The following is a 14,168-nucleotide window of genomic DNA, read 5'->3' as shown; positions in this document are numbered from 1 at the left end:
ACTTTTGCCAGTAAAATTTTCTAGTGTAGACAAACGCTTAGTAATCCCATTTTTACAATAGCCTTACCATAATGACACAATAATCTTATTCTCATACAATGTTAAAAATTGAATGCAAAATAGTTTATCGTAGCTGACTTATTAGTCAGTACAGTACTTACCACAGTTTACTACGTAATCTCAAGAACCAGGAATCCAATGCCTTAGCTACTGGAGGCTGGGCATTACATAAGGCATATCCACTTCTGTGATTCTATTATCTGTTCCACTTAACACACTGCCTGATCATGTAGCTCTTGGAGAGTTTAAATTCTCAAACATGGCAAGGAGGATAGAGTATGCAGCAAATACTCATGAAGGGCTAAACATTAATCTGGGCCAATGTCTAACTCTGAGAATAGATGATGGGAAACAAAAGAAGAAACTGATATTCTACTGTTTCATTTGCAATCTACTGAAAATAAATTATGACTCCAAACTATTTTGAACCAGCAGGACAGTGGGGTGGGAGGAGGTATTGTTTCATATTCTCTGTGTATATATAAAGCCTGCTGCAGTTTCCACGATATGCATCTGAGGAAGTGAGCTGTAGCTCACGAAAGCTTATGCTCAAATAAATTGGTTAGTCTCTAAGGTGCCACAAGTACTCCTTTTCTTTTTGCGAATACAGACTAACACGGCTGTTACTCTGAAACCTTTGAAAAGACTGTTTTCCTGAAGACTGGAAGCTAGCAAAAACCAGCTACAAGATGATCTACTGTGCAAATTTACCCACCCACCTCTGCTAACGCCCCTAAAATTGTGCTCTGCAGCCACTTTGTCACTCCAGCTGGCTTTTCTGTGCAGACACTGGAATGTGTGTTTAACGGGAACATTTCACGCATCTTCAATGTTTCGGTTGTATGGATTAAGTTGATCCACTAAACATGTTCTTATAATCTATTCTGATTTTCCCATGTCTCTAGAAACTAAAGCACCCTAACAAACCACATTTGTCAGAATCTTCATCCACTGTTTAGTAAAACAACTTGTATGACACAGAACATACAAAAAACTGCCACTTAACTCAAATTGAAGACATTTCAAAAGATCTGTGTGCTAAAATAAATAGTTCATCTGTTAAAATTTATAGATCATTTCCATTTCCTCCCCCCCCTTCACCCCCAAGGGCTGTTCCTGTTCCTAATGGCCTTATATAAAAAACAAAACCCTGAAACTCTTTAAAAAAAAGATCAGTACTGTTATAACATATCCAGAGTGAAATCTTAAAATATAAACTAAATAAAAGCAAAGAATTCCCACTGATGCAGAGTTTAAAACTAGGTTTATAATTTCCTATTTTATTGGCATGAATGTAATTCTAAACTTAAAAACCCTTCTGGTAAGTTATCTCAATTTCTTATGACAAAATTTCTCACAACACACAAGTATTTACAACATATACATATTTTTTCAGTCCTTTACACTGGATTTCAAAAAGACAAACATTTGTATAGGTTACCACAGAACAAAAGCTGTGACTTAGGTTTTTTTTAATTTCATAAAACTATCATAAGTTAAAGTGAATAGATTTCTTTAAATTCCTTGTAGCATTTTACAAGTGCAACAGAAAACTATGAAGAACCAATTTAGGATAGCTGCAGTTCATTGGATAAATGTTGCCTGTTGTAATCACATTGTTTCACAGCAAATTCTTGAAAAAATAAGCACCAATCATTCTTGCAAAGAACAATTTTTATCTAAAAGTATTGAAAAAAGTGTTAAATACAAGGTGTTTAATTTACATAACAAGCAATAAATACACCATATCCAAACTTTTATTCTGCATACTGCTACCCTTGTACATATAATGTACTAAAAAGTCAGCAAACTGTCAACACCTTTTTATTTCTTTTTTTTTCTTTTTTTAAAGAAATCAATTTGACTTCCAACCAACGGTTTGCTACTATAACAAAGGCCACAAACAGTACGTCTGGGACAGCATACAGTGTTAAAACTGACAAACTTCAAGGGGGGAAAACATCTAGCAAAGAAATTGAAAAGCCGTAGATCATTGCTGGTGATATTAACATATACTAGAAAACTTTAATATGCTGCTACTATGATTTTTTTAAATTACTGTTTAGTCAGATATTGTAAGAGCAAACTAATGCTCTTATAGGTTAAAAATAATTGTGTAGCCACATTATTGTGTTCTCATTGTCCTGCATGGAAAGTTTTGATGTCATTTTATAATTTTGCTTGAGCCTTTATTTTACAACAGAGCATTACCTCTTACTCTAACTCAGAATTGCACATAAAGAGGCTATTAAAAAGTACAATAAAAATCTGCACAAATCAGACTTAAGAAGAGTCAGTATGCTGTACACTTTCTACAATATTATGTTGATAAGTGAATAAACAATAAAGAAGTGCTGTTACTAAAATTTTCAGAAAGTTCTTCAGTTGAGGAATAATTGAATGGAATTTTTTTTGTTTTGTTTAAAAATGGACATCCTGGTCAGTTTAAGACCTATAAGCTTATGCATTGAGCCTCAAAGACTGATCTTCTCTTCTTCTAGAAGAAATATCAATGTCTATTGAATCCTTGCCAACTATAAGCCTTAATCGCTTAGCTGGAGGAAGAGGAATAAAATCATCTTCAAATTCATCATCATAGTCCTCCTCCTCCTCCTCTTCCTCTTCTGATGAAGATTCATCTGCAGTTTCCTCCTCATACTGACTGTAATCATCCACTTCCATTCTTGACTCCAAGAGAGAGAGCGTATCACTACAACACATGCCATTTTCATGAAGGTCCTCAGAGTACGTCCCCCTGTTTTCTTCGTCTCGTTTTAGTTGTATCTTTAATTTTGTTGAACTGTTGCCTGATCCTGAGTTAAATCCATTATTTAGCTTTGCTACATACAAGTTATTGTCTTTTTCATGGTCTTTACTTAATTTGATGCTTATTTTTGAAGAATTTATTCCATCATTTTCTTGGTCGTTTGCCTTGCTGCTGCTATCGTGACGCCTACGCAGGGTCAGTTTGGGAATCCCAGAACTATTTTCAAGGATTAATTGCGCATCATACCTTGTGATTCGTCTTTTCTTTTTACTTTTAGCAGTTCTAAAGCTGTCCTTTGCTTTGAAATTGTCAGATGTAACAATGGAGCAGCCACCAGACATAGGAATACCGTCCTTATATCCGAGGGCCATATCCACTACATTACTCCTTTCTCCATGTTCTGAATGAGAACTAATCAAATTTGGTACTTCATCTTTGCCAGGTGGATTATGTGTAGGATCAGCTTCTTCTATATTTGCAGATGATTTCACAAGTTTTCCTTGTCGTGATTTCTTTCTGGACATGCCCACATCATTCTTCTGGTATCTGACCTCCCCTTTATGTGATGTTCCATGAATTAGTTCATTTTCATGTATCACATGAGACTGCTGCGGTAAGATATCAGATCGAGTCCCCGTCAAGTTGTTTCTATAGGTATCCAACATATTTGGTTCAAGCTTTATGTCAGAGGTCTCCTTCAAATTCATCCTTGTTCTCATTGACCTCCTGGTTATGTATGTGCAGGGTGATATTTCACCATGCTCATGAGCACCTTTCACAGAATTCAGTTTATATTCTCTTGCTGCATGTCTTGTTAAGCATCCACTAGAGACTGCAACTTTAGCTGGTCCCTCTATTTCTTTATCCTTTTTAATAGGTAAATTTTTATATAGCACTACTTTAGGCTCTTTGAGAACTAAATTTCCCATTTCAAGCTTTCTAGAGGCATTCTTTTGCTCTAGCCTTTTGCACTGATTTCTCAACTTTATCTTTGAAAGTAAAGGCTTTGCAGGCTTTTTCAGTCTCTTTGGTACCCTGGAATTATTTATATGAGTTAGTTTAGATGAGGTAGAATTTGATGAAGCTGGAATTCTTGACATAGACTGTCTTGTTAATGCTCTACTCTTGCTGTTCTTTTTTACACCAATTGAAGATTTTCTGTTAGCTGCAAAATAAAAATAAAGAGTTAAAATTATTTTTTTAAAAAGACAAGTTAATTATCTGGCCTTTTGCCAGTACTGTTTAACTTTTTACTTAAAAATTAAGAACACTTAATATTAATATAAATTTACAAAAATCAAATTTAAGTCAATGTAACATCATATAGTTTTCGAGCAGAAGAGAAGAGAAGTGATTCAGACCCCAAGGTACTGCCTTACAGTTACCAAAATACATCTAAATTCCAGATTCTGGTGACCCTACACCAAAAGAGCTTATTTGTATTGTTTCTTGATGGCGTTACAGAAATCATCTTTGCATGTCACGTCACCGTCAAGTTTTGTTCTACATTCTTCAAGCACAGGAGAGGATCGAAGCTCTTTGTGTTCCCCCACCCTTTTGCTAGGGAGCTCAAATGACCACACTTTTTTTTTTTTTTTTAAATGGTTTTGGCTCTCATCTCCTTCTCAGGTGCCACACTGTCTGTATCCTATACTTGGGTGAGCATGAAGGGATCGGTCTGCCTAATGACAAGATTTCTGAAGCGCTGTATTTACACATACTCTATGATGGCAGACACCACAGGTTTTTGGATTTCCTGCCTTTTCTTTGTACTTTGATTTTTCGTAACAGGGAACCATTTAAGGAAGTTAACAGGAACAGTGCTGCTATGACATCCCAGGAGCAAGTGGGAGCAAGATGGAACCTAAATGTTTTAAGCAATTTGATATCTGCTTGCTAGCCAAGTCAAACTATTTAGCAATTTATGTCTCATTTTAGAAAATAAAGGTAGATATGACCACTTACTGTTACATGAAGAGGATCTTTCTAGTACTTCACTGAATAAAAATCCTTCTGAATTTCTTTTGAGAGTATCAGCTGTCTGCATTTATTTCAGACTAAAAACTGAATTGACCAGTCACTTTACTGATAGCAACTAGGTATATTATTGTCAAATTCTAGAATAGGATTGATGGTTTCTGGAGATATGAGAAACTGTCCCTAAAGAAAAATGACCATCAGTCTACATAATATAGACTCAAGTTATCTATTAATTTGAACACCGTTTTTCCTACATAAGTCTGTGAATGTGTAATTCCATGGGCAAGTCAGTGATAGAAAGGTAAGGAAGATGAAATTTGATTAATGAAAAACCAGATTCATAAATTTCAATGGCATCACCCCCTGCAGCATTGCTGGGGAGGATTCACTGTTCCCCAGCTCCCAACTCCATATTCTTCAGTTGGTGGAAATTCTGATAATACAATAGTGTCAAAAATGGGTTGAGTTGGGTGTCATTCGAAAGCACTTTCTCCCATGAACACAATGGTACCAAACGTGACAAATCTAAAACAATTATGTAGGTATATGAGGAATTATGTAGGTATACATAGAGGAAATGTTTAAAAATAACTTTTAAAAAATGTACATTAACACAGGCATATCAAACATGCAGCGCTCACAGTTAAATTGTGGCTCTTGACTGACTAATGTGTTATCAGTCAATGCTCAGAACAGGAGGATACCTGATTGATTTTGTTAATGTTACAGATTCTGATAAATGGAAAGGGTGCTTCAAGTTGATTTGCCATTATCAGCAAAAAAAAAAAAAAAAGTGGTTCAGAGGTATTGATTATCGGCTTTGTTCATTATGCCAAAAGACCTAATGAGGCACTGGTTAAGACATCAGCATCCAGCCAGATATTCCTGGAATCCATCTGCAAACAGTATGCACACAAATTACGTAACACACAGATAATTTATTACAAAACACTTTTTGCTTTGGTATTGATCATTTTTAGGTATCAGTGGCGAGACAAAGAGTACCTACCGACTGGTAGCTGAACTTTTGGAGAATACAACCATGGAAGACCTGGTTAAACACAATGCTTGGTGGCACCTTACATGCAATAAGAAGTGCATTCATAAACTGAATTTGGCAAGGTTGGAGAGGAAGTACATCAAGCACCAGAAAAATAGTTGAAAATGCCTGGACAAGTGCCAGCTGTGGGCAAGACTCGCCTTATACTGGGTCCCATTGCACGCGTTTCAAGAAATACACCTGTTTGTTTCGTAGTAAGCCAGATGCCCAAAGGCATCTAGTGAGAAGTTTCAGTTTTAGCACATAAGAAACTATGAAGCAGTCACTCATAGCAAGAACATTGCATGGGAAGTAAAGTGGGCGCATGAGAGAGACCATGCAAACGACACTGCAAAATCACATTAAGAGGTACACCAAGAATGAACTGTACACTTGTATTCTGTGTTGTGATTGAATATATTTGAAAATGTAGAAAAAATATTTATATTAAGTTTAAATTGCTATTCTATTTTGTTTAATGGTATGATTTCATGATGGTGTGGTGATACATGAAGATGGTTGAATCTTCGTTGCTCTTTATTTGATTTGTCAGGTCTGCTAATTGGAATTTGCACCTAGCAGCACTGGAAGACTTCATGAAATACTTCTTTGCTTTAGATTTATCCAACTATTCTGCGATGAATGCTTGGTACCTCACTGAAAGAAGAAGTTAAAAAAAGTCTGACCCTCACATATGGGATACATTTCAAAAAGGAAATTGGGTGTTAAAAGGTCGCCAGTTCCCTTCTGTGCACTTGGTTCAGACAAAGCCCTAGAACACAAAAACAGAGCAATGAAAGTCACTGGGGAGTTGGTGGGCATAACACAGCATCCAAGTGCTCTTTCCCAGTTTTTCCTGACAACACCAGAATGCCATCGAATTTCTAACAAAACATTAACATTCTCCAGAAGTGATCAAGCACCATCTAAACTCATTAGGTGCTGTTAAATGCCAAGAAGGGGCAATTTTATAGCTACAGGAGAGCTTACTCACCTTGGCAACCCATTCACATGATATACTGGAGCTCACTAATATCATGATGAAAGCAGTCTTCAGTGATGAGATCTCAGCATGATGTTGATATATGAGAGACTTTGGGAAAGTACAAGTTCTCCAGCGTACAACAACAGATATTCAAATGTGATGGAACAACACACATGTGCCAGGTGAAAACCAAATTAATGCACATCTCACATGGTCTTCCTAAGCAATGACCTACTGACATGCCCAGTACCTCATAAGAGCAGAGGCCTTTCACTGTAGCAATCAGATGGTATGGTTGAGGTACAAAGTCTTGACAAACCAGAAATAATTAATACCTGCCAAGATTTATCCATTATGAGGCTAGAGAAAAGACTGGACCTATGACAAAATCCACCTCATGTCTGACAGGTATGCAGAGGAATAATTTAAAAATATTACCACAAAGAAGAGACTCCATGATATTGCACCTATCCAATACAAATTCACTGACTATGAACATCTCCAACTCACAATGAAGAAGCCCATACTCACATGAAGGATGGGGATAACTACATACGTTGCAGGAAAAATGCTGCAGAATGCAAAGAATTACTCAAAGAATTTCTTTGTCACATGGCGTAATGAAGCTGCTTCCTTGCACTGTTCAGTGGAGTTTCTCTGTAGTTCCCATGAGGAAGCGGACACTAAAATGATCTTGCATGCCATCAATGCCACAGAGAGATAATACTAAGCTCCAGATTTTGGCACAAGACAGTTGCTCTAATACTCTCCGAGACACAGTACCCAGGACTTCTGCAGGATTCAGTTTCTGCGCCTGCTGTTTGGGAGCAGAATCACTGTATGTCCCTTAGAGATGTGTGTCTATCACTCAGCCCGTTAAAAGCCAGGTACTGCCAGGTTTCCACACCTGCTCAGAATGTGACACTACTGGAAAGGTATCTGATTCAGCCTTCAAATACTCTCTCCTTGCTCTAAAAGAACTTGAAATGGCTGAGACAGTCACGGATGAGGTCATAAATGACCTGGAGCTGTTCACATGCTGAGTTTACCACTTGAAGATCAACATTACAACACTTGCAGAGCCATGTTGGTGGATGTTTTCCAAAAAGCAGACAAATAGAGAAAAATTGCCACCGACAAGGGGTGCATTTATACCCGCTAACAGGAGGGCAAATCATCAAACAGTGGAATGGCTCTAGGATGATCAAGCTTATCCAAAACTGCCCAACCCTATTGGGCACGGATGAGTCTTGAAGGATGGACTGAAATGCTCCCAAATCAATCATTCAGCTAATCAAATGCTGGTGTGCATAGACCAGATGCTTGTCACCCTGCAAATGTTTGGCTAGCAACCTGCCTTGTACAGAAGTGTTGGAGAGCAGCACGGATGAGGATCAGTGTGACGTGTCCAACAGCAGTGCCCTAGATGGAGATGACACTGATGATGCCTTTGATGAATAAATGTTTTCAGTTCAACATGTCAAGGCTAATTTCCCTAGGATTATCACAGATCAATGCATCCCTGCATTAAATTTTAAAAAGTTGATTTTTAAACATTTTTGCAAATATCTATCTACATTATTGTTCTAGGTTTGTCATATTTGGTACCACTGTGTTAGTGGGAGAAAGGGCTTTTGAATGATACCCAACATGGCCCATTTCCAACGACATATCATCATCAAAATGGTCAACTAACTGGAGGACCTGGGAGCTGGGATGGACTAGGAACAAGTCCCCACTGCCTTGCCGCAGAGCGTGACACACTGAAATTATGATTCTGTAGATTTTTATGAATCAAATGATACCCCTCCCTTATCATTCTATCACTAACTTGCCCACTGAATCAGATTTTACTACATTATGCTTAGATAATACTTAGTCCTGGCTTGAGTACAGGAGACTACGCTAGAAGACCTCTCAAGGTTCCTTCCAATCTTACGATTCTATACTCCCAGACTAATAATGTGGGTTTCTTTACCTGCTTGAAGTTCTCTTACTCATGATCACTCATATTTCCTGAAATGTACTACTATATGTGGCATTTTGAAACTGAGTAAATACATACAGGCATACTAAGACATTTTGTACTGTGGTATGCTTTGAAACAGGAGACCTATAGAAAATTGTGGGTACAAATACAATCTTTATTTCTTAATCTTTTTTTATTTATAAATAAATAAATAAAAAGCCTATATGTTATTGTGTCTCATCAACATAAGACAGGAACTCCACTGAAGGAAGAATTTTCTAATATTAAGAAAACAAAGCCTTTTATAAAAAAGTTTTCCCTTTGCTTACTTGCATTAGCTTTTTCCTGAGTGGTATCTGCATCAGTGTTAGAGCTGACAGACTGGCTGTCTGAGTTTTTGCTGCTGTCACCCAACTTTTTAAGCCTGTTTAAACGTTTATCTGTTTCTCTCAGTCCATATTTGCTATTGATCACAGGAGTAGGTGCTGGAAGTCCCACTCTTGATTTAAAAGCACCAGTTCCACGTCTATAAAAGAGAACAATACATATTAACAACTCGATATAGTAGTAAGGATGTTTGATGGCATATAACATTTGAATCCCAGGTATATTTAGAGAAGGTAAGTTGATGCAACTGTTCCCAGTTTTTTGTATTTTGTGGGCCATTCTGCTATTGATATTGTAAAGAATTTGTATGTATATTTCACTTCCAATTAGAGATGAAAAGAAACTGGCATCTAATTACTGAGAGAATAGATACTTGTCTTTTGCAATTATCTTTTCCTTTTTTAAAGAGAGTAATTATCTATTAAAACCTGTTTCAATACCATTTGCATAATCCAACTTGTATAAAATGATAATTAAGTACAGAAGTTCAAACGGTATTTGCTATTAATCCTGTTATGAAAATTTCAATGAGAATTAACATTTTCCCCTCACATCTGCCTTTTGGGGAAAAAAAAAAAAAAAAGACAACTGGAACTGTAGCATTTGTTATTTTCAAAGTGATATCAGGAACAATTACGAAGTAGTTAATGATGGTATTCTCAAAATTATGATTGTCCCTTTCAACCTTTGTATCTTTCTTCCCTTCAGATGGATAAAAACTCAATTGATTTATTCATCAAACCCTTACTGTTGGCCAAAGAGAGAGAAGTTGTCCCAAGAAGTCTGGAAGGGGATGGAGATTTACCAGAGCCTTCAGGCTTCCTACTTTAGGTCTCATGTCACCATCACTGTCCATGCAGCAGAAAATGGTAGAGACTCCCTTTTGTATCCTTAAGAGTTAGAAGACAACCTCACTTGGGGATCCAGTGTAATAGTTGGATCAAACAAATCATAATAATTAAGAGTACAAGAGACAACTGAGATGAGAAATAAAACCTTGGTGTCTCATGCATTGTTGTGCTAAACACTAGGCCAACCCAGTGCTTTTTAGTTAAATTAACTGGTGCTACTTTGATAGCGAATATTAAGTGTCCTATTAAATTCTGCAAATCAGAGAGACTGACTGAGCTATTAGGCTTCACGCAGAAGGACGGGTCAGCTGCTCTGCCACCTGATGGAACTGTGCTTGAGAAAGATACGATTTTTCTTTTGCTCTGCACTTGTAAGAGCACCACTTACAGACTCCACTTCCCTGGTTATCTACTCTGGCCAGCATGAAGGATTCTGAGCGGAGCTTCTTCCCATTCTCCACTCATTTGATCACATGCGGAAACAAAGGAAGAAGCCACTATGACCAGAGCAGCAACCTGAGCAGCCAATACCAGGCTAAACAGGAGAGCAAGGGCAGAGTGCATCTGAATAAGAATTAGAGACAATCCAGCTCTAAATTTCTATGCACTTTCCAGCATCTTGGTTTACATGTCAAAACCAATTCAATAGCTTTTTAGCAAAAAGGTGAAAAGGAAACTAAATTCCACCAGACCTTCCAAACATTTAATAATTTAAACTTGGATACTTACCATTTCCAAAAAACTAGAAGATTATAATCAATAGATTGCATAGTAATAGTAAAGAGGTAAAGATTCAGACAGTGCAGGTAACCAGTATTCCCTGGAGTCCCTCAAATCATTATGAGCATCAAGGAACAGAGTATCTTTCTCATTCATATATACAATTTTTACACATAGACACATGCACACCCCCATATGAGGGTGCGCTCTCCTGTATACACATGGAGTGTGCATGTATGTTCGTGTATACATATAGACATGCACACACACAAATGTGTATAGCTTACAAGATCAGTATAGTTTTTCCAATAGTCTATCCAAAAAGGCTCTTAAAAGGATGTGTCAACATGGCAGCCACTGTTTGAAAGGCAACTTGTGCAGACGTACTTGCGCTAGCTGCACTCTAACTAGCTCACTAAAAACAGAGACTGCAGAGGCGTGGAATCACCACCAGCTTCGTAAGTGAGCATGTGAGGGGGGAGGGGAAGACGGGTGTCAGATGAGCTCCTGCAGCCTGTGCCATGGCATCCTCACTTCTATTTTTAGTGACCTAGAATACAGCTAGTGCAGTTATGTCTACACACAGTGCCATTCAACTCCCCAGCTGCAATACAGATACATGCCCCGGCCATGCTTCCCCCAACCCCCCAAAAACCAAAATAAATCAATCTAGATAAAGTTCCCAGGATGGTACTGGAGCGGTCTCTCCTATGTCCAGATTTTTCTTTTTTTTTTTTTTAAATGGAAATTTCGTTAGGGTAGAAGACAGAATGAAGACAAAAGGGAGAGCTCTTGAAATTCTCTAGATGGATGCAGTAAGAAGTTCAGTAGGGACAGTCTGGATAAAAAAAATAAAAATGCAGCCAACTTGCCTCTGTTACTATGAAACGAGCTGGTGTAAACAGCAGTAACACCAAATCAGATGTCTATGTTTAAAATACACAAATTCTATCAACTATACAGACTGTAAGAGGTACTACTCCCATTCTCACCAAAAAGCAGGACGTTTGAGCAACAAAAACTGAGTGAAACGGTCTTACAGGGTTGTCCCCCATTTTCAGTGATAACCCTGAAAATGAGGACATTAGTTCACAGCAGAATTGTGAGAATTCTCATAATATTAGATGGCTAGGAGGTTGCTAATGCTGTTTTTCTGTCCAACACAGGCACATTTTAGTATCCAATAAATTTTTGAAGTCTGCACAGTTCTATTTTTTGGGGAGGGGGAGAAACTGAGAGGAACTGAGCTATGAATAAATTTTGGTAAATATAGTCATAAAATTTGACAATTAAAAACAAACATTTTAAGAACAAAACATGATTATATTATACACCTACAACTCATGAATAGCACTTGCCCTTCAGCTTCACAACACGCATGTTATGTGGGCATCCAATAGGTCCACATACCTTCTTATAGCTTATTGTTTATGTTGTCAACACATACCTTTCACAGGTGTAACATTCGCAGTATTCATTATTTTCTCCAAAAAAACCATCCCCATAGTAACAAGAAATTTCTTCACCAGGTTCAATATCCCTTAGAGCTTTCACACATGCTGTATCTCGACCAGTTGATACAAACTAAGAGAAAACAGATAACCATTAAGGTTAATTTGGGTGTCTGAATACAAAACAAGTAAACGCATATTTAAGGGACATGCTTTGGGCGGGATTTGGTGGTTTTTTTTTTTTTTTTAAAGTTTCATGCTTACCTTACAGTTAGGTCTGCAATCTGAAAAAGGTCCAAAAGATAAAGTCAATTAACTGTTGATAAGACCTGAAACATGAATAGTTATAGATATCTAAAGTAAGGTTTTGCTCTGACTTCAACATCTGCTAGAATCTCAACTAAATACTTGAGGATATGTTATTCAACAAGAATGATTTATATACAAGCGGACATCTTAAACAGCTTTAATACAGTTTCGTTCCTAAGCTCTTTATGTTAGGGAGATTGAAAAAAAAAACTCCGCTAGGAAATACACATCCCTTACATTCCTGTGCCCAACTCTGAGGAGATTCTCTGAACACTGCCATGCAGTAGGGATTTGGGGAGGGTTGAGATCTGCTGTTATGCAGATTCAGCAGCCATTCCCCTGCATGTATGCTGGGGAGAAGCGGATGGGAGGAAGGAAAAAGAACCCTTTCCATAGCTTCCAATTAATTTCCCAGTGCACAGCTCAGCAGCTGACCAGGATTTAGGCCTTAAACTAATAAAGTATTCCAGATTATGTTAACTATATTTCAGATCCATAATTCAGAGTGAATCCAAGCAGCATTTCCACTTTGAGGCTGCATGGCATAGCTTACACACAGGAACATTTAAATGGAGTACCTTTTGTAGTCTTATACTTTCTATCCTTGTTGCTTACCATGGTTGATAAACGCAGCAGGACCAAGCCATAGCTGAGCACAGTTTTTCCGTGTGGAATACATGACACTGAAGTCATTCTCTCCGTGTCTGAGCAGCATGTTCTCTTCTATTTCTGATAGCTCAGCAATACAACCCACCAGTAATTCTATTTTGTCATTTCGTTTCCTAAGTGTTAAAAAATTAAAGATAGAAGTTCTAACAATTACAAAACAAGTAACAAAAACATTCCAAAATCTTTCTTCACCAAAAAATAGTTCTGAAAGATAGAAAATGCTTTTAAAACTGCTTAAGGTCTTAAACAACTAGCAGAATACACAGATAACACTAAAAAACTTTTTTTTTTTTTCTGTTAAGACTTTAGTTCAGGGATCTGTGTGTCCCCTGCAAGAGTTAATTCTTTACACTGCTTTACACATTAGTAGTGTCAATTAACACAAGAAAATCTGATACTTGAACTCAAGTTCTAGCAGTTAAATTAGAAAAAAAAATCTTATGTTAATATATTTGTAATTTTTATATTTATTCATGCAATCTGTCAGCAAATGTGGATCTTAAACTATTGTCTGTATTTAATTGAAAAGCATTTCTGTTCACATCTAAAAGGTTGCATTCCTAAACATTTTTAAAGAGGTGTTTATCTTTGCTGAATAGGGATCTATTACTCAGATGCTTAAAACAAATGTTAAGTCTAAGTGATAATGGCACTTAAAATACATAAATTATGTAGATATAAAATATTTTATATTCATTTGAGACATATAAAATGTTGTATGTGCTTATGATTTACAAACAGAAAACTGGAGTGACAGAAGTGGGGACAGCGTCAGGGTACTGGAGAAAAGTTCTGGGGCCAAGGCCTGCAGCAGCGTTACAGGGGAAGGATCCTTGCTCAGGTCAATGGATTTTAACATAATCACAACTGGCACTGTTTCCGCGCTCTTCCCAATGTTAGTGAAGGCAACAGCAAAAGGTTGATGCTGAAGCATACACAGTCCTCAGTACGGGCGAGAGCAATACTAAGGCTTCATCTATG

General features: G+C 37.3%; 1 protein-coding gene across 3 annotated transcripts in view; it reads right to left on the bottom strand.

Annotated features, from left to right (window-relative positions):
* Positions 1-1,320: 1,320 nt before the first annotated feature.
* Positions 1,321-14,168, bottom strand: part of KMT5B (lysine methyltransferase 5B) — a 51,424-nt gene continuing 38,576 nt past the window's right edge. For all 3 annotated transcript variants that reach the window (XM_073347086.1, XM_073347087.1, XM_073347088.1), the window contains 5 exons: positions 13,134-13,300; positions 12,474-12,493; positions 12,206-12,342; positions 9,130-9,326; positions 1,321-3,992 (listed from right to left, as the gene is read on the bottom strand). In XM_073347086.1, coding sequence (XP_073203187.1) covers positions 2,521-3,992; positions 9,130-9,326; positions 12,206-12,342; positions 12,474-12,493; positions 13,134-13,300 — 1,993 coding nt within the window. In that variant the 3' untranslated portion in view covers positions 1,321-2,520. The remainder of the gene's footprint in view (positions 3,993-9,129; positions 9,327-12,205; positions 12,343-12,473; positions 12,494-13,133; positions 13,301-14,168) is intronic.

Source organism: Lepidochelys kempii, chromosome 6 (genome assembly GCF_965140265.1).
Source record: "Lepidochelys kempii isolate rLepKem1 chromosome 6, rLepKem1.hap2, whole genome shotgun sequence".
Classification (NCBI taxonomy): domain Eukaryota; kingdom Metazoa; phylum Chordata; order Testudines; family Cheloniidae; genus Lepidochelys; species Lepidochelys kempii.
Note: the sequence above shows the minus strand (reverse complement) of the source record. Positions and strands in the feature narration are given on the sequence as shown.